The sequence below is a fragment of the Panulirus ornatus genome, chromosome 11 (assembly GCF_036320965.1).
Source record: "Panulirus ornatus isolate Po-2019 chromosome 11, ASM3632096v1, whole genome shotgun sequence".
Taxonomy (NCBI): domain Eukaryota; kingdom Metazoa; phylum Arthropoda; class Malacostraca; order Decapoda; family Palinuridae; genus Panulirus; species Panulirus ornatus.
The window spans coordinates 53,037,985-53,059,769 of record NC_092234.1 but is presented as its reverse complement, the minus strand read 5'-3'; the positions used below and the strand labels follow the sequence as shown (position 1 = coordinate 53,059,769).

General features: G+C 38.3%; 1 protein-coding gene across 6 annotated transcripts in view; it reads left to right on the top strand.

Moving 5' to 3' along the window:
• Positions 1-21,785, top strand: part of Cwc25 (CWC25 spliceosome associated protein homolog) — a 630,779-nt gene that overhangs the window by 498,622 nt on the left and 110,372 nt on the right. For 5 of the 6 annotated variants that reach the window (XM_071667054.1, XM_071667056.1, XM_071667053.1 and 2 more), the window contains 5 exons: positions 4,195-4,404; positions 4,644-4,800; positions 7,521-7,684; positions 10,810-11,085; positions 15,953-16,629. In XM_071667054.1, coding sequence (XP_071523155.1) covers positions 4,195-4,404; positions 4,644-4,800; positions 7,521-7,684; positions 10,810-11,085; positions 15,953-16,629 — 1,484 coding nt within the window. Of the gene's footprint in view, positions 1-1,458; positions 1,596-4,194; positions 4,405-4,643; positions 4,801-7,520; positions 7,685-10,809; positions 11,086-15,952; positions 16,630-21,785 lie in introns of those variants that run through there. The other variant, XM_071667055.1, reaches the window with a different exon arrangement.

The following is a 21,785-nucleotide window of genomic DNA, read 5'->3' as shown; positions in this document are numbered from 1 at the left end:
ATAAACAGTGGGATGTTCTATAGGCCCATTAGATAGAAGGGACGAAGAGAGAATGGATGAAGGTGAGCCAGTATGAATGTGTACATATGTATGACCAAAAGGGTTGGGAGTGGGAGTCTGGAAATCCAACCTTCTTGTTTTACTTTTTCCAAAAGAAGGAAAAGTGAAGCCTTTCCCTCCAAGGCTCAGTTCTCTGTTCTTGATGTTGCCTAGCTAACATAGGAAATGGTGAATATGTATAAAAAAAAATATTGATATGTATGTATGTGTGAGTGTGTATTTATATTGTATATGTTTGGGTTCTAGGCCTGCAAACTGCCAAGGTTTTTGAGGTCATCAAACTCAAGCTGCATCCACTAACCAAAAAAAATCATTTGACACCTTATTGAGGTTTACTGGATAATTCTAAGACCACATTCACTCTATGCATGTGGCACTTGATAGTGTAGTAAAAAAATCCTAAGACTAATAAGGAGAAGAACTTGTAGTTTCTTCTGATGAATCAATTGAAGCTACTTTAAGTTCTCTATGAAATATACCCATGACATTGACTCTTCAGTATGAGTTTGCTTTTTAATTCTTTATGCAGTAGTGTTCATATTTTTTGTTGCACTTCAGTTTAAATCAAGGCACTGTAGGTGAAAAAGAAATTTGTATATGTGTATGTTGTTCCACACATTGCAAGAGCATTTAATGCCTCACCTTTTAACAAAGTTTTGTGAAAATTCAGATGCCTCTCAGAATGGAAGAAAATCTTTTACTTGAAACAGGTATATCATGGTCAGTGATGACTGCTAGTCCATCAAGTTATGATTAGCTGTCATTCCCATGAGCTGGATTTTTTTTTTAAAGAGAATATCTACTTAAGGCAAGAACTGAAATTTATTCCAATGTTCTTGCAGGTATTCAGATCTTTCTTGGAACTCATGAACAATATTTTGGGAAACCTTGATTGCAGCAACTTATGAAGCATCGATATAAACGAAAATCATACCAGTGGATGATTGATTCATTACAGTTAAATTAAACAATGTTAATCATGCAGTGGCCACTTTGGAAAATGTTTGGTTACATTTTTTTTATTAGTAATATATTTTTTCACAATTTTGTATGAGGAAAACAATGTCAACGCAGGTAAACTTGATACTTAACGTTTAATAAGAACGATTGCCCAAAAAGAAGGAAATTCGTAGATATTTATTATTACAATATCCTCGTCCATAAGCCATACTTTTACTGACAAGAATTAATCTAACTTTGCAAAAGGTGAGGAAATACTATCCCCTCTTAAGGATTTATTGAATGTTAAAGAGATAACATCCATAAACGTGTTGGAAACGGGTAGTCGTTTTTTACATAGCTCGAGCAGGATTAAAAATCCGGATTTAAAAATGAAGTCTCTCTCTCTCTCTCTCTCCCTAAAGGAAATTAATCCGGATTCGTTTGGATTCACTTACACGAACGTAGTGTTTACGTTTGTTGATGTTAGGAGAAGAACAAGGAGACTTGCACCCCTAGAGCTGGGGCTGATGCTTTAGCATCATATTGAAATTTACCAGGAAAATATATTCTTGAAAATGGGCGGAGGAGACCTTGTAAGAGCCGTTCCCTTATCAGTAGATATCAGTAATCTATAATTAAATTAAAGGGAAGCCGGTAAAATGCTTTAGGTTGTCGGAAATTGTCTTATATAGCTGTTATGATGTTTTTTTGCCTTTGATGAAAAGAGCCTTGTATATATGTGTCTTTTGGAAAATTGATTTAGAGTCATTGATAATTTTCGCATCGAAAATTGATGATGAGGAATTGTGGTTATTGATGGAAATGTGTTCATTAGAGAATATGGTTAAAGTTAACAGTCATGATGTGGGGCATTTTGTTTTATTCTCTGTCAAAAAAATTAAATAGTTATGAATATTAGGGAGATTGTAGGGTTGTGTAATATGAATGTAGATGCTACAGCCGTAGTAAATTAATAAACCCCTGAAGACCTTTACCGAACTTCCTTAACAGCTGATATTTTGTCGTAATAAGATCAGTCAATATATCCTAATGCTCTACACTCTCTTAAGATTAAGTAGCATGCCAACTGCTGACAAATATTAGCAAACAAACCTCAGAATTAATGACCATTTTAAGTCACTTCCCAACGAGCAGCCATTCAACGATGGTATTCTTCACGAAACCTTGTAACATCCAAGATTGCTGTAGGGGGTTGGTGAAATATATAATTTTGTGAGAGACAATTGACTGAGGAAATATGTATTCGTGTTAGTAGTTCTAGGTTAGGTTAGCTGGGTTGATTTAGTTTAGGTGGTGTGGCAGGTAGTACTATTCAGTGGGAAGCTTTGCATCACCTCGTTAGGTTGGAGATCACATGGTATGATAAAAAGTATTTACATCAATGTAATATATATTTGTTTCCTCGCAGATTGCTAGTGGATGGGATATGAATTGAAATGTATTTTATTTTGCTATTATGTTATAATGCATGATAGTAGAAAAACATTTTGAGATACCTCAGAATATTCTGATATCAAGGGAAAAGAATACAGTATGTGTATTAAATATGTAACATCAATGTTAAGTATACTTTGTAAGTATGGGGTGTGTGATATCTCCATGGTTGTTCAGTTTGTTTATGGTTGTGATGGTGAGGGAGATAAATACAAGAATCCTGGAGAGAAGGGAGTGTATGCAGTCTGTGGGGAATGAAAGGGGCTGGGAAGTGATTTAGTTGTTGTTTGCTGATGATACAGCATTGATGGCATAATCAAGTGTGGAACTGCAGAAGTTAGTGACTAAGTTTGGAAAAGTGCTTGAATGAGTAAAGTTGTGAGTAAATGCGAATAAAAGCAAGGTTATTAGTTTAGTAGGATTGAGGAACAGGTTAGTTGGGTTATGAGTTTGAATGGAGAAAACCTGGAGGAATTGAAGTGGTTTAGGTATCAGGGAGTGGACATGGCAATGAATGGAAGCAGAATTGAGTCATAGCACGGATGAGGGGGAGAAGGTTATGGGAGTGCCGAAGAGTGTGTAGAAATAGAAAACGTTATCTAGGAGGGAAAAATGGGTTTGTTTGAAGGAATAGTAGTCTCAGCGATGTATAATGTCATGTGGATGCAAGACATGTGCCATAGATAATGCTGTGCATAGGATGTGTTGGAAATGAAATGGTTGAGGACAATATATGGAGTGAGGTGGTTTGATTAAGTAAGCAATGAAGAGGTAAGGGATGTATGGTAGTAGAAATATTACGCCCCCCTCCCTGATGTACATCCGAGTTCCATTTTGACAGACTGGTTGAATTTCATAATGGACGTAAGTCGGACACATGTCAGCATGGCATGTAGAATTCACATACTTGTACAGCATTCTTTTATCCTACTCAGTTTCTATCATGATTATCTTATTTTTTGTTAACCAGCTTTATCATATGATTCTATAGTTCCTTTTTACATTTTATTTAACATTCTTTAGTTTATATTTCATCATTATTGCTTTTTGATTTGTATATTTTTTTCTGGTCATATGTATGGATGGATGTAAGTCACATAGGTCGTAATTAGAGGATCAGGTGTAATAGGTTTTTATGCTTTCATCATTTCTTAAAACTCCTATAACTTTGCGTCAAGTTCTGAAAAGAACCACATTAGGTGAGTAATTTTCATCTAGATAATCAATAGCTTCACATCATTTAGCACTTTGAATTCTGTGAGAGACACTCCAAATTAGTTTGCATTTTTTTTTTCATATTCTGAGCCATCACAGCTATTGTAAAACATAAATATTTGATTTATGTAGATGGTTTTTCATCACTTGTATTTATTCATAATTTATTTGTGATTACCTCAGGATTAGTTTCTATGAAAGAGTTCTGGTGCTACCCAGAACCCCTTTCCACAGGTCCTGCAGCTCAAGGCTGAGCTGCTTCCAGTAGCAGGGATATTTGGACTCCTTTCGAATGAGAAATTCCTTTATAAGACTTTATTTCATTGATACAGCCTCACTAAAGGCGATTTTGCACGTGTGACCGGGTAACACCTTACTCTCTTAATGATGGCAATAATAGATTACAGTAAAAAGTCAAGATGATAAATGTATTAGTTTTCATTGTTAGGTTTCATTCTGATTGTTCAAATTTTATTCATAGATATTCAGGCCGCTTAAAAACAAACACGATATCTTCTTCAGAACTTCAAGAAATCATGGCATCCCCACACCATGAAGAATCAGGAACGGGTCTGGAAGGCAGAGCAACAGAAAGCTCAGGAAGAGCGAAAAATGTTAGAACTCCAGCAGGAACTGAAAGAAGAGAGAGAGAGAGAGATGCTAAGAAGAACTGCTGAGGAGTCTGGGGCAGTCGAGAAAAAGGCAGATGACAAGCTTGATTGGATGTATAAGGTAAGTAGTTTAAGACTGTGAAAATATATAACACGATCCATCTTTCCCACTTTTTAGAATTTTTGTTATTTCAATATATTGAATAATGATAGTTGAAGAGCAGCATATTGTTACATAGGGATTTATATCTTTTTTATCATTGGTGGATGAATGGTTTGTAAGAAGCTACAGTGTCTTGTTATTATCTAAGGTTGCACCTTTCATGCTGAAGATGTTTTTAGTGAATTTTTTACTTGCAGGGGCCAGGAGGTCACGTAAGCCGTGAAGAATACCTGCTGGGGCGAAAGATTGACAAAGCATTACAACAGCTAGAGAAAGATGAAGCTGATGAAAAGGCACCAGATGGTGAAGAACCCCCACCTCAACAGAGTAAACCAGCATACACAATTGAGCATGGTTAGTTGTTATTTCATCCTCATTGAGAGGGCAATACCTATATAAAAGTAGCATCTTTTTTGAGGCAAAAGTTTTTGTTATATTTTAACTTCTGGGTGCATATTTGGTAAAGACTGATTTTCTGAAATAAGAGAATGAAAATGTGAAGGGTCATGAAGTTGATACCACAATCACTTTCTTTTTCCATAACTGCCTTTCCTAGCTCAGGAAGATCGTATCAGGAACATAGAAACAATGGCTTCATTGCCACACATCTACTATGTAGCTGTCACGAATAATGTGCCAAAACAAGTTCTTACCATCCTCAGTCAAGCCCCTCAGACTACTTAGTTGCTTGCCATAACTGCTTCACATGTTCTGGTTCATCTCATTGACAGCATGTTATTCCCATATATCGCATCAGTTCAGTTCATTCTGTTCCTTTCACACCACTTACTTTCCTGAATGTTCAGGCCCTAATACCCAAAATCCCAAAAGGCTTCCTTCTATCCATCCTTCCATCATCTGCTCAGTCTATCCATCCTCCTTGATCATTCCACTTCTAGCATGTAGGTCCTCTTTTTCAGTCTTTTTTTCTTGTGATTTAAGCTATTTTAGCACGTACTGGTCATTTCTCTTTTTCAGACTGTACTTAATACCTCCCCACTTTTTTTCAGTGTCATTTCTTATTCAGTCAACCTACCTAACTCCATAAGTCCTCATGCATATGATTTCCAAGACATCTACCTTCTTCCTTTCCTTAGCATTCAAGGCCTAAAGCTCGCATCTATACAACTCTATGAGATCTATTATATCTTCAAATAAACCCAGACATGATGACCTCCTCTTCCACATGCTCCTTAATGCACTCAGGATCTTAACCTCCATTTTCACCCAGTGACCCACTTTGGACCCTGTAGTTTCATTTTTCTTCATTTACACTCTGTGGCATCTAAAGCACTCCACTTCCTCTTGGTTCTCCTGTATCAGACTTATACTTACACCATCGTTTTTCATTGCCCTGCTGCATATCATAACCTTACTTTTGGTTACAGTACTCTCAGATTTCTCCTTTCGAACAGTTCTAAACATTTATCAATAGTTTTTTATGTTTTTATCTAAGATCTGTCACTGGGGCTGTTTCATCGGCAATCAGCAGCTGATTCACTTCCCATGCCCTTCCACCATCAGCGTGCTATAAATCTACCCCTTGCTTAAGTCCTTTACGATTATCTCCTTTACCATCCCTTCTGTGAATGGATTAAACAACCATGGTGACATCATGCATACTTGATATAGGCCCATCTTCAGCAGGAACAACTCACCCTTCTCCCTTCCAACTTGCATAAATGCCATACCTTTCTAGCAAAGACTTCTCACTACATTTGATAACTTTTCATTTACCCCGTTTTTTGTGATGCCTTCAATAAGGCCTCTTTTTCAGCCTTATTGTACACTTTCATCAGGTACATAAATGCCTTGTATACTTTTTCCAAGTATGTCTCAGACAAATTCTTCAAAGCAGCCCATGTCTGCCTCATCTGGTCACATTATTCCTCTGTAATTAGAGTTCTGTACATGGTATCACCCTCTCCATCACCACTCTCCCATACACTTTACCAGGCTTATGTAATAGACTTATACTTTTGTAATTCATATCTTTTTGTTCCCCCTTGCCTTTATTTAGGGACACTATACATGAATTTTTTAAATGTTTCACAAATTTCATGGAAGAGAGTGGGAAAGTGAATTTAGTATTCTAGACCTTGTTTCATGGATTATAGAACCCACAAAAAAGAAATAAAAGGGAAAAGTGTAAATTAAAGGATATTTTTAAGTGGATGCTGGATTGGATATTGCAGTTCATTCTTAGGCGTCAGACTAGAGTGGGATATGGAGATTGCATAATTGAATAGTATGATGCAAACTGGATATTTAAAGATTTTAAAGTATTAGGTTGGAAGAATGATAAATGGGGACACACATGTAGGACTGAAGAGGAAGTAATTGATAAAGAGAATGAACTTATATTTAGAATTTCAAGGTATTTACAAGTAGGAGGAATGAAGAACATGAGGACAAATGTGGAAATTGTACATAATGAAGTTTAGATCTAGAGGTGTGTTAGTCCAGTGCATGTTGGACAGGATATAGTTACTCTTGTGGTACAAATGAGCAAGATGGTGATGAGCTGCAGCTGATTCTCAAAATCTGTTTTGCATTCTGCTTTGGCTTAAAACTTTCCAAAGGCTTTTAGCCATGTTTCTCACACTCATACCACAAATCTTTCAGGGATCTTCATTCTTTCCTCTGTTTGTGCTCTTTATTTCATCAATACTACATAAGTTACCTATCTTTATTGCTCTTGATTTTAAAAGAAGTTTTTGTAAATAAGCTTAGATATTTGAGAGTGATGCTTAGTAAGGATTGTATTGGAAAGGCTGAAGATGAGGTTAGTGCCATATATGGGAGATGAATTGTTGCACTGTTATTTGTGATGAATAGCAAGAATTTGAAACTGAGGTGTGCTAGAACCTGCATAATGGAGGGCTTGTACCAATGTTTGGACAAAACTTCATTTCGCAGAAGTAATCACCATGTGCTATTCATCAGAAATATGGTGCATTAGATATAAAATCTAGTGTATTGTATGTGCAGGTAGTTTTGTGAATGTCTAAATTTAGCTCACTTCTTTACCTATCAAAGCAAAGGCATTCATTTCTTTTCATCTGTTACTTTAGAAATCAACCCTGAGTCTGTGATTTGCCGCGATCCAAGCAGTGTCCAAGTTGATATGCGGAGGAAGCTAATGGAAGACCCACTCCTCCTCATACGTAAGCAGGAGGAAGAAACAAAACAGCAAATCACAAGTAATCCCGTCAAGATGAAGCACTTACAGCAATTGGTGAGTACCTGTGGTAAGAAACATAATGTCAAAATATACTTTATTTTCTGTTTAAAGTGTTATACTTAACTCATTGAAGGCGGATGACCTTTTTTCATACATCTCTGTAAGGCGGCAAATTTTAGGAATAATAGAGTATCAAGGAATAAGCCAGTACATACATAAATAGATAACATTGGATGAGAAATGAAGGTGAGAGGTGTTACACAATGCTGCATGTGGCTGTGGAAAGAGAGGAGGAGTGCTAGGCACCTTCCATCATCTCAGTTAATACTGATGTTAACCCCAGCTGGGCAAGAATGGGTGGCTGTTTACAGGCATGTCTAGAGAGCATGATAGTACATGTTGGAGTTGCCACATCACCCAATTTTACCATACAATTATGAAGTAGAAGGGCCCAACATTATGCAATGTTGCCCGCCGACCACTGTATGAGCGTTAGATAACAACTAATACTGGTGCTGACTGCGGATTGGTGAGCAAGGGTAGCTGTTTACAGGAATGGGTAAACAGAAGTCATGATAGTAGATGACAGTGATGCCACATTGCCAAATTTCAAAAAACAATTATGACGTAAAATGGCCCTGCGTTACATAACATTGCCTGGCTTCTATCGTATGAACGTTAGGTAACGTTGGCCTACTTTAATGGGTTAAAGTAAATAGTGAGTGTTAGGGTTACAGAACCATCATGAGTTAAAGGCAACATTGGTTTTGTCCTTGTCTGAAGAGGATTTCGTTTGTTTCCATTGTTTATCTATAGTGCCTGGAAAGACTTTTTTCAAAATTTGTGTGTTCATCACTTATATTATTTAACATTGGATGCTTGTACTGGATATGTAGGTGAGTTTTCTCTCTTCACTAAATTCATGGAGGTGGCACAAGTTACTGACGCTTTATTTTCTGGAGTGCCACCAGAATATATACATCATCACCTATGTTTGAAAAATCCTAAAAGGCAGAGTCTGCAACTTACTCATGGAAATAACTTTCTACTGGCACGATAACATGGAAGACCATGTAACCCAATACCTTTAAAATCAAATTGTACGATATACACAAAAAAGAGAGAATGCCTTACAAATCCAGAGCCAAAGGCTCTTTAGCATGTTGATTGCAATTATAGAAATGCTTTGGATTAGACATCAAAGAAATTTAAGAATGTCCTGGGCTTAAAATATGCCAGACCAACTAGGCTGTGGTGGCTACATGAGCCATGGCTTTTGACAACCCAACCCAAAAGTATCGTGGGCCCAACTTGAGCTGTAGGGGTAGAAGAGTCCCCAAAACTACTCCACTTCTGACACATAATTCCTCTTTGTCAACCTTACCTCACTCATTGTTTACATATGTCCAAACCATTTCAACACACCTGTTTATTTTCTCTCAGCAACACTCTTTATTACCACATATCTCTTTGCTTTGAAGAATGTATGTGAGAAATACTTAGAAAAGCAGATGGATTTTTATGTAGCATTTATGGATCTGGAGAAGGCATATGATAGAGTTGATAGAGATGCTCTTTGGAATGTATTAAGAGTATGTGGTGTGGGAGGTAAGTTGCTAGAAGGAGTGAAAAGTTTTTATTGAGGATGCAGGGCATGTGTACAAGTAGGAAGAGAGGAAAGTGAGTGGTTCCCAGTGAATGTCTGTTTGCGGCAGGGGTGCATGGTCTCCATGGCAGCTTAATTTGTTTATGGATGGGATTGTTAGGGAGGTGAATGCAAGAGTTTTGGAGAGAGGGGCAAGTATGCAGTCTATTGTGGATGAGAGGGCTTAGGAAGTGAGTCATTTGTTGTTTGCTGATGATACAGTGCTGGTGCTTGATTTGGGTGAGAAACTGCAGAAGTTGATGACTGAGTTTGGTAGTGTGTGAAAAAGGAAACCTAAGAGTGAGTGTGAATAAGAGCAAGGTTATTAGGTTCAGAGTAGGGTTTAGGGACAAGTCAATTGGGAGGTAAGTTTGAATGGAGAAAAAATGGGGGATGTGAAGTGTTTTAGATATCTGGGAGTGGATTTGGCAGCGGATGGAACCATGGAAGCAGAAGTGAGTCACAGGGTGGGGGAGGGGGCAAAGGTTCTGGGAGCATTGAATGATGTGTGGAAGGTGAGAACGTTATCTCAGAGAGCAAAAATGGGTATGTTTGAAGGAATAGTGGTTCCAACAATATTATATGGTTGTAAGGCATAAGTGATAGGTAGGGTTGTGCAGAGGAGGGTGCATGTGTTGGAAATGAGATGTTTAAGGACAATATGTGGTGTGAGGTGGTTTGATCAAGTAAGTAATGAAAGGGTAAGAGAGATGTGTGGTAATAAAAAGAGAGAGCAGAAGAGGGTGTATTGAAATGGTTTGGTCACATGGAGATAATGAGTGAGGAAAGATTGACAAAGAGGATATATATGTCAAAGGTGGAGGGAACGAGGAGAAGTTGGAGACCAAATTGGAGGTGGAAGGATGGAGTTAAAAAGATTTTGAGCGATCGGGGCTTGAACATAGAGGAGGATGAAAGGCGTGCAAGGAATTGGGTGAATTGGAACGATGTGGTATACCGGGGTTGACGTGCTGTCAATGGATTGAATTAGGGCATGGGAAACGTCTTGGGTAAACCATGGAAAGTTTTGTGGGGCCTGGATGTGGAAAGGGAGCTGATGTTTTGGTGAATTACACATGACAGCTAGAGACTGAGTGTGAACGAATGTAGCCTTTTTTGTCTTTTCCTAGCGCTGTCTTGCAGGGTGGCAGGGGGTGTTTGTACTATTTGATATGTGGCAGGGTGGTGATGGGAAGGGATGAAGGCAGCAAGTATGAATATGTACAAGTGTATATATGTATATGTATGTGTATGTATATGTATGTATACTTTGAATTGTGTAGGTATATATATGTGCATGTGTGGGGGTTTATGTATATACATGTATATGTGGGTGGGTTGGGCCATTCTTACATCTGTTTCCTTGCGCTACCTTGCTAATGCAGGAGACGGCAGTTAAGTATAATGAATAAATAAATGACCACCTGAAAGTGGTAGTAAGTCTAGAAAATTTATCATTGTGTATTTTACTTTCTGATTTTCAGATAATAACAATTTAGTCATAATGTATAGATTTCCTCCATCTTATTACCAGATAGCAACAATAAGGTCAAAGAAGAAGAAAAAGAAGAGATCCAGAAGTAATAGTTCGAGCGACTTATCTGATTCATCTCTTGCTGTCTCAGACTCAGATTCACAAGATAAGAAGAAAAAGAAGAAAAAGAAAGGACACAAGAGAAAGCGATCACTTAGTAGCAGTATATTGTCAGACTCCTTTGACACTAGTTTCACCTCTGATTCTGATGGAGAAAAGAAGAAAAAAAGCAAGAAAAAGGTGAAAGCTAAGAAAGAAAAGAAAGCCAAAAAAGCTGTAAGTGGTTGTCTTAGCTGTTGCTTTTGTTTTGTACATTTTACTTTACACTACTTTAGTAGTGTGAGGACTTTTCTTTCTACAGCTGGACTATTTCACCAAGTGTAAGATCAGGATCCAAACAAAGTGACAGCCATTCTGATTCCAGATGAATTATTATTGTTTTTGAGCTAATAACAAATCAGTCACAGTCTTTACTAGGTGGCAGCGCAACCACTTCAGGCCATGTCACGCTAGCTCTCAGATTGATGTTTTTGCACATCTTGGCATTATCCTAAATCACAGCTCTATCAGTTTGCTATTGTTTAGTTGCATTAGATTTTGTAGAATGCAACTTTAATATTTCCAATTTTTTATCATGTTCATCTGTATCTTTAAAGCCAGTTGTCTTGACGACATTTGAAGTGAGATGTGATTGACATATTAAAAGATGTTATCATATAATGAATCAGTTGGTCAAGCTTATGTTTGTACATTAGTATGCTCTGCAGCATATTCTCAAGGGTGATATGGATTTGATTTTAGATGGGTTGTCTCTAGTTTGCATAACCACCCTTCCCCACATCAGGACGTGGTCCTTAATCCTCGTTCACCTGTAGCCAACATTGTGCTCCTGAAACCCTAAAAGCCACTGATGACAGACTATAGTTGCACCAGATCACAAGCATTCTGATATAGATTCAAGTTGACTTCAGTGAGCTCCTTTTGCTGATGTTGGTTTATGCTGGCACAGTTAACAGAAAGTTTTCCAAAACAAAGTCAGGTGCAGTGGGTCCCCAGGTTATGAACAAGTTATGTTCTGGACCCTGTTCATAAGTCAGTCACTTTATAAGTCAGAAATTATACAGAAGTGCATAGAATTAAAGGAAATACCTATACCCATATATACTTTATTAGATATTTCATTCCAAAGTAAGTATAGTTAATAGAGCATCATATTAAGCAACACTGAATGTAAAAATATGCAGTTCAGCAATTCATAAGTATGAGTAATTGACAGTATTTCGGACTAGGAAATACATATTGTGTTTTTGGAGCTCATTCCTAAATATGGGTGTTTGTAGGTCAGACAATTGTGAATTTTGGACTGCTGTAAAGGTTTTTCAACCTTGTGTGGGGTATTTGTGCAGGAGTCACTGATTTTTTTTTTCTTATACAGGTTTAGAGACTTTGGGTAGACTCTTACTGTGCTTGGACCACAGACTAGTACCTAAAACACTTCACAGCTGAAGTGGACGAGATATAGGAGATATTGAGATGCTATCATGGTTATAATTACAGTTTTGATGTCAATATTTCTTGTGGGGCAGGATAGTGCCAGGAATGGATGGGGGCAAGCAAGTATGAATATGTATTCATATTTATATAAATACATATCCCCTGGGGATAGGGGAGAAAGAATACTTCCCACATGTTCCCTACGTGTCGTAGAAGGTGACTAAAAGGGGAGGGAGCGGGGGGCTGGAAGTCCTCCCCTCTCATCATTTTTTTTTTTTCTTTTTTAATTTTCCAAAAGAAGGAACAGAGAAGGGGGCCAGGTGAGCATATTCCCTCAGAGGCCCAGTCCTCTGTTCTTAATGCTACCTCGCTAATGCGGGAAATGGCGAATAGTTTTAAAGAAATGAAAGACATATTCATACTTGCTATGTGGGTGGGTTGGGCCATTTTTCTTCTGTTTCATTGTGCCACCTCACTAACGCGGGAGAGAGCGACAAAGTGTAATAAATAAATATTTATTACATTTTGGCGCTGTCTCCCGCATTAGCGAGGTAGCACAAGGAAACAAGACAAAAGAATGGCCCAACCCACCCACATACACATGTATATACATAAATGCCCACACACGCACATATACATACATATACATTTCAACCTATACATCTCCCAGTCATTTGCACTATTTCCCTGCAAAAATCGTCCAAGTACCTCTCTCTTCTCTTTCACTGATAATCTTACTTCTTCATCCCACTACTCACTACCCTTTCTAATCTGCCCACCTCCCATGCTTCTCATGCCACAAGCATCTTTTGCGCAAGCCAATACTGCTTCCCAAAACACATCTCATTCTTCCCCCATTCCCCTTACGTCCTTTGCTCTCTCCTTTTTTCATTCTGCACTCAGTCTATCCTGGTACTTCTTTGCACAAGTCTCCTTCCCTAGCTCACTTACTCTCACCACTCTCTTCACCCCAGCATTCTCTCTTTTTTTTCTGAAAACCTCTACAAATCTTCACCTTCGCCTCCACAAGATAATGATCAGAGATCCCTCCAGTTGCACCTCTCAGCACGTTAACATCCAAAAGTCTCTCTTTCACACGCCTGTCAATTAACATGTAATCCAATAATGCTCTCTGGCCATCTCTCCTACTTACATATGTATACTTATGTATATCTCTCTTTTTAAACCAGGTATTCCCAATCACCAGTCCTTTTTCAGCACACAGATCTAGAAGCTCTTCACCATTTCAATTTACAACACTGAACACCCCATGTACACCAATTATTCCCTCAACTTCCACATTACTCATCTTTGCATTCAAATCACCCATCACTATAACCCAGTCTCGTGCATCAAAACTTGTAATACACTCACTCAGCTGCTCCCAAAACTGTTGCCCCTCATGATCTTTCTTCTAATGCCTAGGTGCATAGGCACCAATAATCACCCATCTCTCCATCCACTTTCAATTTTACCCTTATCAATGTAGAGCTTACTGTCTTACACTCTATTACATACTCCCACAACTCCTTTTTCAGGAGCAGTACTACTCCTTCCTTTGCTCTTGTCCTGTCACCAACCCCTGACTTTACTCCCAAAACATTCCCAAACCACTCCTCCCCTTTACCCTTGAGCTTCATTTCACTCAGAGCCAAAACATCCAGGTTCCTTTCCTCAAACATACTACCTATCTCTCCTTCTTTCTCATCTTGGTTACATCCACACACATTTAGACACCCCAATCTGAGCCTTCGAGGAGGATGAGCACTCCCCGCTTGACTCCTTCCTCTGTTTCCCTTTTAGAAATTTGAAATACAAGGATACACAAAGGCAAAGGGGATAAAGGTGAGTGTTCAAATTACAGAGGTGTAAGTTTGTTGAGTATTCCTTGGAAATTATATGGGAGGGTATTGATTGAGAGGGTAAAGGCATGTACAGAGCATCAGATTGGGGAAGAGGAGTGTGGTTTCAGAAGTGGTAGAGGATGTGTTGATCAGGTGTTTGCTTTGAAGAATGTATGTGAGAAATACTTAGAAAAACAGATGGATTTCTCTGTAGCATTCATGAATCTGGAGAAGGCATATGATAAGAGTTGATAGAGATGCTCTTTGGAAGGTATTAAGAGTATATGGTGTGGGAGGTAAGTTGCTAGAAGCAGTGAAAAGTTTTCATCAAGAATGTAAGGCATGTGTACAGGTAGGAAGAGAGGAAAGTGATTGGTTCCCAGTGAATGTCAGTTTGCAGCAAGGGTGCATGATGTCTCCATGGTTGTTTAATTTGTTTATGGATGGGGTTGTTAGGGAGGTGAATGCAAGAGTTTTAGAGAGAGGGCAAGTATGCAGTCTGTTGTGGATGAGAGGTCTTGGGAAGTGAGTCAGTTGTTGTTTGCTGATGATACAGCACTGGTGGCTGATTCAGATAAGAAAATGCACAAGTTGGTGACTGAGTTTGGTAATGCGTTTGAAAAAAGAAAGCTGAGAGTAAATGTGAATAAGAGCAAGGTTATTAGGTTCAGTAGGGCTGATTGACAAGTTAATTAGGAGGTAAGTTTGAATGGAGAAAAACTGGAGGAAGTGAAATGTTTTAGATATCTCGGAGTGGATTTAGCAGCGGTTGGAACCATGGAAGCGGAAGTGAGTCACTGGGTGGGGGATCGGGTGAAGGTAATGGGAGTTTGGAAGAATGTATGAAAGGCAAGAGCATTATCTTGGAGAGCAAAAATGGGTATGTTTGAAAGAATAGTGGTTCCAACAATGTTATATGGTTGTGAGGCATGAGCTATAGATAGGGTTGTGCAGAGGAGGGTGGATGCATTGGAAATGAGTTGTTTGAGGACAATATGTGGTGTGAGGTGGTTTGATCAAGTAAGTAAGGAAAGGGTAAGAGATTTGTGGTAATAAAAAGAGTGTGGTTGAAAGAGCAGAAGAGGGTGTATTGAAATGGTTTGGCCACATGGAGAGAATGAGTGAGGAAAGATTGACAAAGAGGATATATGTGTTAGAGGCGGAGGGAATGAGGAGAAGTGGGAGACCAAATTGGAGATGGAAGGATGGAGGGAAAAAGATTTTGAGTGATTGGGGCCTAAACATACAGGAGGATGAAAGGCGTGCAAGGAGTAGAGTGAATTGGAACGATGTGGTATACTGGGGTTGACGTGCTGTCAATGGATTAAACCAGGGCATGTGAAGCGTCTAGGGTAAACCATGGAAAGTTTTGTGTGGCCTGGATGTGGAAAGGGAACTGTGGTTTTGGTGCATTACACATGACAGCTAGAGACTGAGTGTAGACAAATGTGGCCTTTTCTGTCTTCCTAGCGCTGCCTTGTTTGCGCGTAGGGAGAGGGGGGGGGTGCCGTTTCATGTGTGGTGGGATGGCGACGGGAATGGATGGGGGGCAGCAAGTATCAGTGTATACATGTGTATATGTGTATATGTCTGTGTATATGTATGTATACGTTGAAATGTATAGGTATGTATATGTGCGTGTGTGTGCATTTATGTATATACATGTGGATGTGGGTAGGTTGGGCCGTTCTTACATCTGTTTCCTTGTGCTACCTTGCAGACACAGGAGATAGCAAATAAGTATAATAAAAAGAATAATAGTATAGATGTATTTAGCTGAATGATGCTGTTTATTATATTTTCAGAAAAAACAGAGTAAAGGAGGTAAGAAAAAGAAGTCTAAGAAGAAAAAGAAGAAAGAAAGTGACAGTGATGACAGTTGGAAAAAAATTGATTTGGAGAAAGACAATAAAAGAAGAAACTCTGGATTAGCAGGGAAAGACAAGGGAAGCAAGGAAATGGCAAGAAGACATGATAGTATAGATAATAATGGGGAGGGAATAAGAAACAGAGGAAGAGACACAGGTAAACCATGGAATAAGGAGCCAGAGAAATACAAAGACAGAGACAGGAGCAAGGAAAGAGAAAGAGGAAAAGGGAGGGAACAGGGAAGAGAAGAAAGTAGGGAACTAAAAAGAGAACGAAGTAATGAGAAAGAAAGAAATAGAGAACGAGAAAGAAGGAAGGAGAAAAGGGAAAGAAGTAATGATAGGGAGGAAAATAGAAGAGACAGACCATTAAAGTATAATAGGAATGAGAGTAGAAGCAGGAGTAGAGAAAGAATGAGTACAAGTCAAAGAAATATGGAGCGACATGGTTTAGGTAAGCAAAGGTTAACTGAGGAAGAAATGGAGAAGAAAAGACAAGAAATGATGGAGGCAGCAAGAAAAAGAGATGAAGAAAGGAAGGAGAATGTTCAGAGATATGCTGAAGAAAAGAAGAAAGAAGAAGAAATGGAAGAATCAGTGGAAAAATTCATGAGGTAAGAAATTCTTATTTTATTATTGTGATACAGAGTTAATTTTCCTTTATTGCCTAAATATTTACAGGGTTTAACAATGAAATATTTTCCCGAGTATGATCTATAATGTATAAGTGTCAGGCAAAGAAGCTGTAAAAGTAAATAGGAATCCTTAAATATCCTGATTCCATGAAAGTTAGCACAAGAATTGATGATTACACATGATTTGCCCATCAGACAAAGTGCAAAATCAAAGGTAGGCTTGTCTTCCAAGAAATTACAGGATACAATTCGGAAATTGCGTTGTATTTATGATTCTTGTGTATTTTTCTAATCAGATCAGCATCGGCTTTGCCCAAATCATAGAATTTACATACCTGCTGTGTATAAAGAAAATAGTTTAATGTGTTAGAAATTATTTATGAAACAAACAGATTCTCCTGTATTGCAGTTTCAAAAAAGCCTACTCTTTCATTTCACACTAGAAGTGAATCTACATGACTGGATTAGCAAATTCCTGAATTACAACCTTCCTGTTGCTGCCTGTAGTGGAATGAAAAAATTTGATTTATTGTACACTGCCATCCATCTCTGATTGGTCTTGATCGGAAGTTTCCTGTGAATAGCTTGCCAAAATTTCACATATAGGGATACTGTTCTATCCACCTAAGGGGGTATCAGTTTTATAGCTGCTTTAAGATCCATTTTGTCACCAACTTTTTGTATAGAAATGTCAGATGCCCTCTGGTAGTCCTTGAACTCACAATTCAATTATCTATCTCCTATATTGAGATGAATGTTTATTTGTCAATGTAATTACCTGTTTGTATTGTATTGGTAGAGAGTTTTACTCCTGTTGAGCCTTATCTTTTGACGTTCTCTCCCATACATCTTTTTGAATTTTTGTACACTGTCTCCATTAACTCTCTTCAATCATTTTATTTCATTCATTATCTATCTATCTATGATGCCTTTTCCCTTCAGGAGCTCCCTCAAGGGGGTGGCCATGGCAATAGTCTCTCCATAACTAGTGAACTCCAGTGCTGCTTCTTCACCTTTAGTGCCCCACCCTCAACAGGCCACTGGCAGAGGGCCAGTCTAGCGCAGTGTTAGCAGTGGCTCCTAGCTAATGTTCCTACCCTCTACTTCTACCTATTGTTTCTATATAGTAGTCCTACCTAAATGTTGCTACCTACTACTTCTGTCTATTGCTCCAATGTACCATTTTGCCAAAAGGCAGGGCTAGCATGTAGCACTCACCACAAGGTATGAAAAATAAGCTGTGTGAGTTAAGTGTTGTCAAGTGTTGTGTGTAACAGGGAGAGATATTTTGTATGATTGTGGACAGAATGCCAGCAGTCCATTTGTAGGTGAGGCATCAACCACTTCAGAGATGGTAATTTATCCAAGGAAAGTCAGAAAAAAATTTCTGTAAGTTATTCCAGTTAGCTTAGTTGAGTAGGTGGAATGGGAGGTGCTATAAGAATGGAAACATTTATGAGAGTGTGATCAGATGAACTAATAGGGTGTGAGATTGTGTAGTTACAACAGGTTGGATTAGATAAGACAAACAGATCCAGAATATTATGGGAGTGGTCACAGCAGTCAGAAATATGGTAGGGTGGTAGATGATTTCTTGTAGATCATTAAGAATGTAAAATGTGAGAGCTTTGGTCCCCCACCATCCATATGGGACTAATTCACTCTCCCCTAAAGTTGAACGTTGAAATCCTCTAAGGAGAGGATCTCAGCTTGCAGATCAGGAAATGCTATAGTCTCACGGCATGAATTTAGATAGTCAAAGAAAAATACAGAATTTGAATGATTAAGAGATACATAGGCAAAAGAGGAAAAGCGTGGTACTTGGGAGAAAAACCTTGAGCCTTATAACATCAAAGTTTGGGGACTCAAGGTCCTTGAGGCATACAGCAGGTGTGTTGATATTGGAATAAGCATAGACACCCCCTTTAAACTGGAATCATGAGTGGAGAATATGGTTTGATATAAAAAAGGTATTAGTGAAAACATCATTAAACAACTGTGTTTCAGAGAGAAATAAGATGTTAGGAGAGGAACTAGACAGATATGTTCAACAGATGAGAGGTTACCAGAGAGATCATGAATGTTGGTACAGTGAATAGATAAAGAGGAAGGCTTAATTAAGAGGGAAAGGTCATAGGAGGGGCTGGTACTACCAGTGTATGTGCCCTCCTCATTGGCAGTAGAGTCAAGCAGAACCCAAGATTCATAGCACCCCATGATGCAAGGTTCTTGGGGCCATGGATTTGGTGGATTCTAACATGATAATACTTAAAGATTGTTTTAATGGACAGGAGTAGCCAAGAGTACTTTTGTGAAAAATGAGCAGTGTTTGAATAGGTTTATGAAAAATGTTTGAATGGACAGGAGTTGGCAAGAAAGCTTATGTGAAAAAATAAGCAAAGTTTGAATAGGTGTATGGTGCTTGTACAAAGATGAAAGGACCATCCCAGTAGTCCTGTTTTGATGAAACAGAAAGTAAGACCAGCAATCCAAACATGAAGAGTGTAAGATGGTTCTGGGCACCACTTTAACACATTTTAGTCAGGAAGTTAGGACCACCCTGGGTGGCTGCTTTGAACAGTACCTAATGGGTTGCTCCAAGGGTAGGGGATGGGATATTCCTTGAGGTAGCTTTGGATAATGGGAGGCCTAATACACTACCACCTTAGCCTTCCCTCTCACAGGTGGCAGAGTCACACATTAGAGTGTAGTCAGGGGAGTATGCCTTGAATTATCAGGGGTCACAAGAGGGTCCAGTACTCTACTACCTGAGCCCTCCCTCTTGCTAGCAGCAGTCAAACAGGGTAAGTATAAAGGTTAAGAGATTGGGCAACAGAGTGCAAAATTGTCTCTCTCACACATACGTATATATAAATGAAGTCATCATATATATACATATACATATATAATGCACTGGTTCATTAACTAATGAACCATCTAAAAAGTGAATTATTTAAGAACTGAAAAATTTGTCAAGGTTAATGGATGTCAGCAATATGCTTAAAAACATCTGAGTAGACAGGAGTTGGCCAGAGTACTTATGTGAAGAAAATAAGCTTGGTTTGAGTTGGTGTATGGTGTTTGTAAGAAGATGGCAGGCCTAACCTGGTAGTTCTGGTTTGATGAGACAGAAAATAAGACCAGCAGCCCTAACATGTAGAGTGTAAGATGGTTTTGGGCACCACTTCAATGCTCCTTTCACTCACAGTGTAACCTTGAGCAGGTGAAATCCAGTAACAAGGGGTATGAAAGGTGGGTTTAAGTGTGTTTAAATGGGGAGAAACTGAGGAAGTGGAGCACTTCAGGTATCTAACCTCAGTGAACATAAGAAAACAACAGTTGCCTCCTGCAGAAGGATGGTGGGCTGGATCCTGTGAATGTCTAAAACAAGATAGTAAAGAACAAATGATAATGTTGTTCAAGGAGGTGTTTCTTTCATGGATTGAATATTGCTCTGTTCTAACATCATCCTATAAGGCATGCAAAATTGCAGAATCAAAAGGTGTTCAGAGATCTTTTTATGGGCCTTATCGGTGTTGTAAAGGAGCTAGATTACTGGAAACAGATGAAACTCTGAGGCTTTATTCTGTGGAGAGCAGGCAGGGCAAGTATATCATTTTTATTTGGAAAATTTTTCTTAGATTTTTTCAAAAAATGGATTTTCTTGAGAATTTCAGGATAGATGCTTTTTGGTATGCTGAATACGAATCTGAGGTCAAAACACAAAATTTCGTGTAATTAGTCGAATAATCAGCATACTAATTTTATAATTAATCTAAGGGTTGATTAAAGGCATTAGTAATGCGAAATGCAGTCATTTGACTCGAAATACTTAATCAGCATGTAAAGTAACACCTACACCCATATTTTCATTAAAATCTGAAGTTGAAAATCTGAGCAAAATTGGATTTAACTTTATCTTTCAAAAAAAATTGATTTTCTTGAGAATTTCAGGATAGGTGCTTTTTGGTGTGCTGAATACGAATCTGTGGTCAAAACCCAAAAATTCGTGTAATTAGTCGAGTAATTAGCATGTCGTTATTATAATTAATCTAAGGGGTAATTATACCAAAAATTATACCAAAAAGCATTTATCCTGAAATTCTCAAGGAAATTCATTTTTTGAAAAAAATCTAAGAAAAATCTTCCAAATAAAAATGATATACTTGCCCTGCCTGCTTTCCATACAATAAAGCCTCAGAGATTTCATTTGTTTCCAGTAATCTAGCTCCTTTACAACACCGATAAGGCCCATAAAAAGATCTCTGAACACCTTTTGATTCTGCAATTTTGCATGCCTTATAGGATGATGTTAGAACAGAGCAATATTCAATCCATGAAAGAAACACCTCCTTGAACAACATTATCATTTGTTCTTTACTATCTTGTTTTAGACATTCACAGGATCCAGCCCACCATCCTTCTGCAGGAGGCAACTGTTGTTTTCTTATGTTCACTGAGGTTAGATACCTGAAGTGCTCCACTTCCTCAGTTTCTCCCCATTTAAACACACTTAAACCCACCTTTCATACCCCTTGTTACTGGATTTCACCTGCTCAAGGTTACACTGTGAGTGAAAGGAGCATTGAAGTGGTGCCCAAAACCATCTTACACTCTACATGTTAGGGCTGCTGGTCTTATTTTCTGTCTCATCAAACCAAAACTACCAGGTTAAGCCTGCCATCTTCTCCTTACAAACACCATACACCAACTCAAACCAAGCTTATTTTCTTCACATAAGTACTCTGGCCAACTCCTGTCTACTCAAATGTTTTTAAGCATGTTGCTGACATCCATTAACCTTGATTATCACATAAGTACTCTGGCCAACTCCTGTCTACTCAAATGTTTTTAAGCATGTTGCTGACATCCATTAACCTTGATTATATTGATATGCCAATTACTCGACTAATTACGCGAACTTTAAGGTTTTAACCACAGATTCTTATTCAGCAGACGTAAAAGCATCTATGCTGAAATTTTCATGAAAATCTATTTTTTCAAAAAAAAATCAAGAAAAATCCAAGGCTTGCAAAATATTTTGCTCAGATTTTCAACTTCTTCAGATTTTAATGAAAATCTTTGAATATGTGGTATTCTATATGCTGATTAAGGATATTTTTCTTGATTTTTTT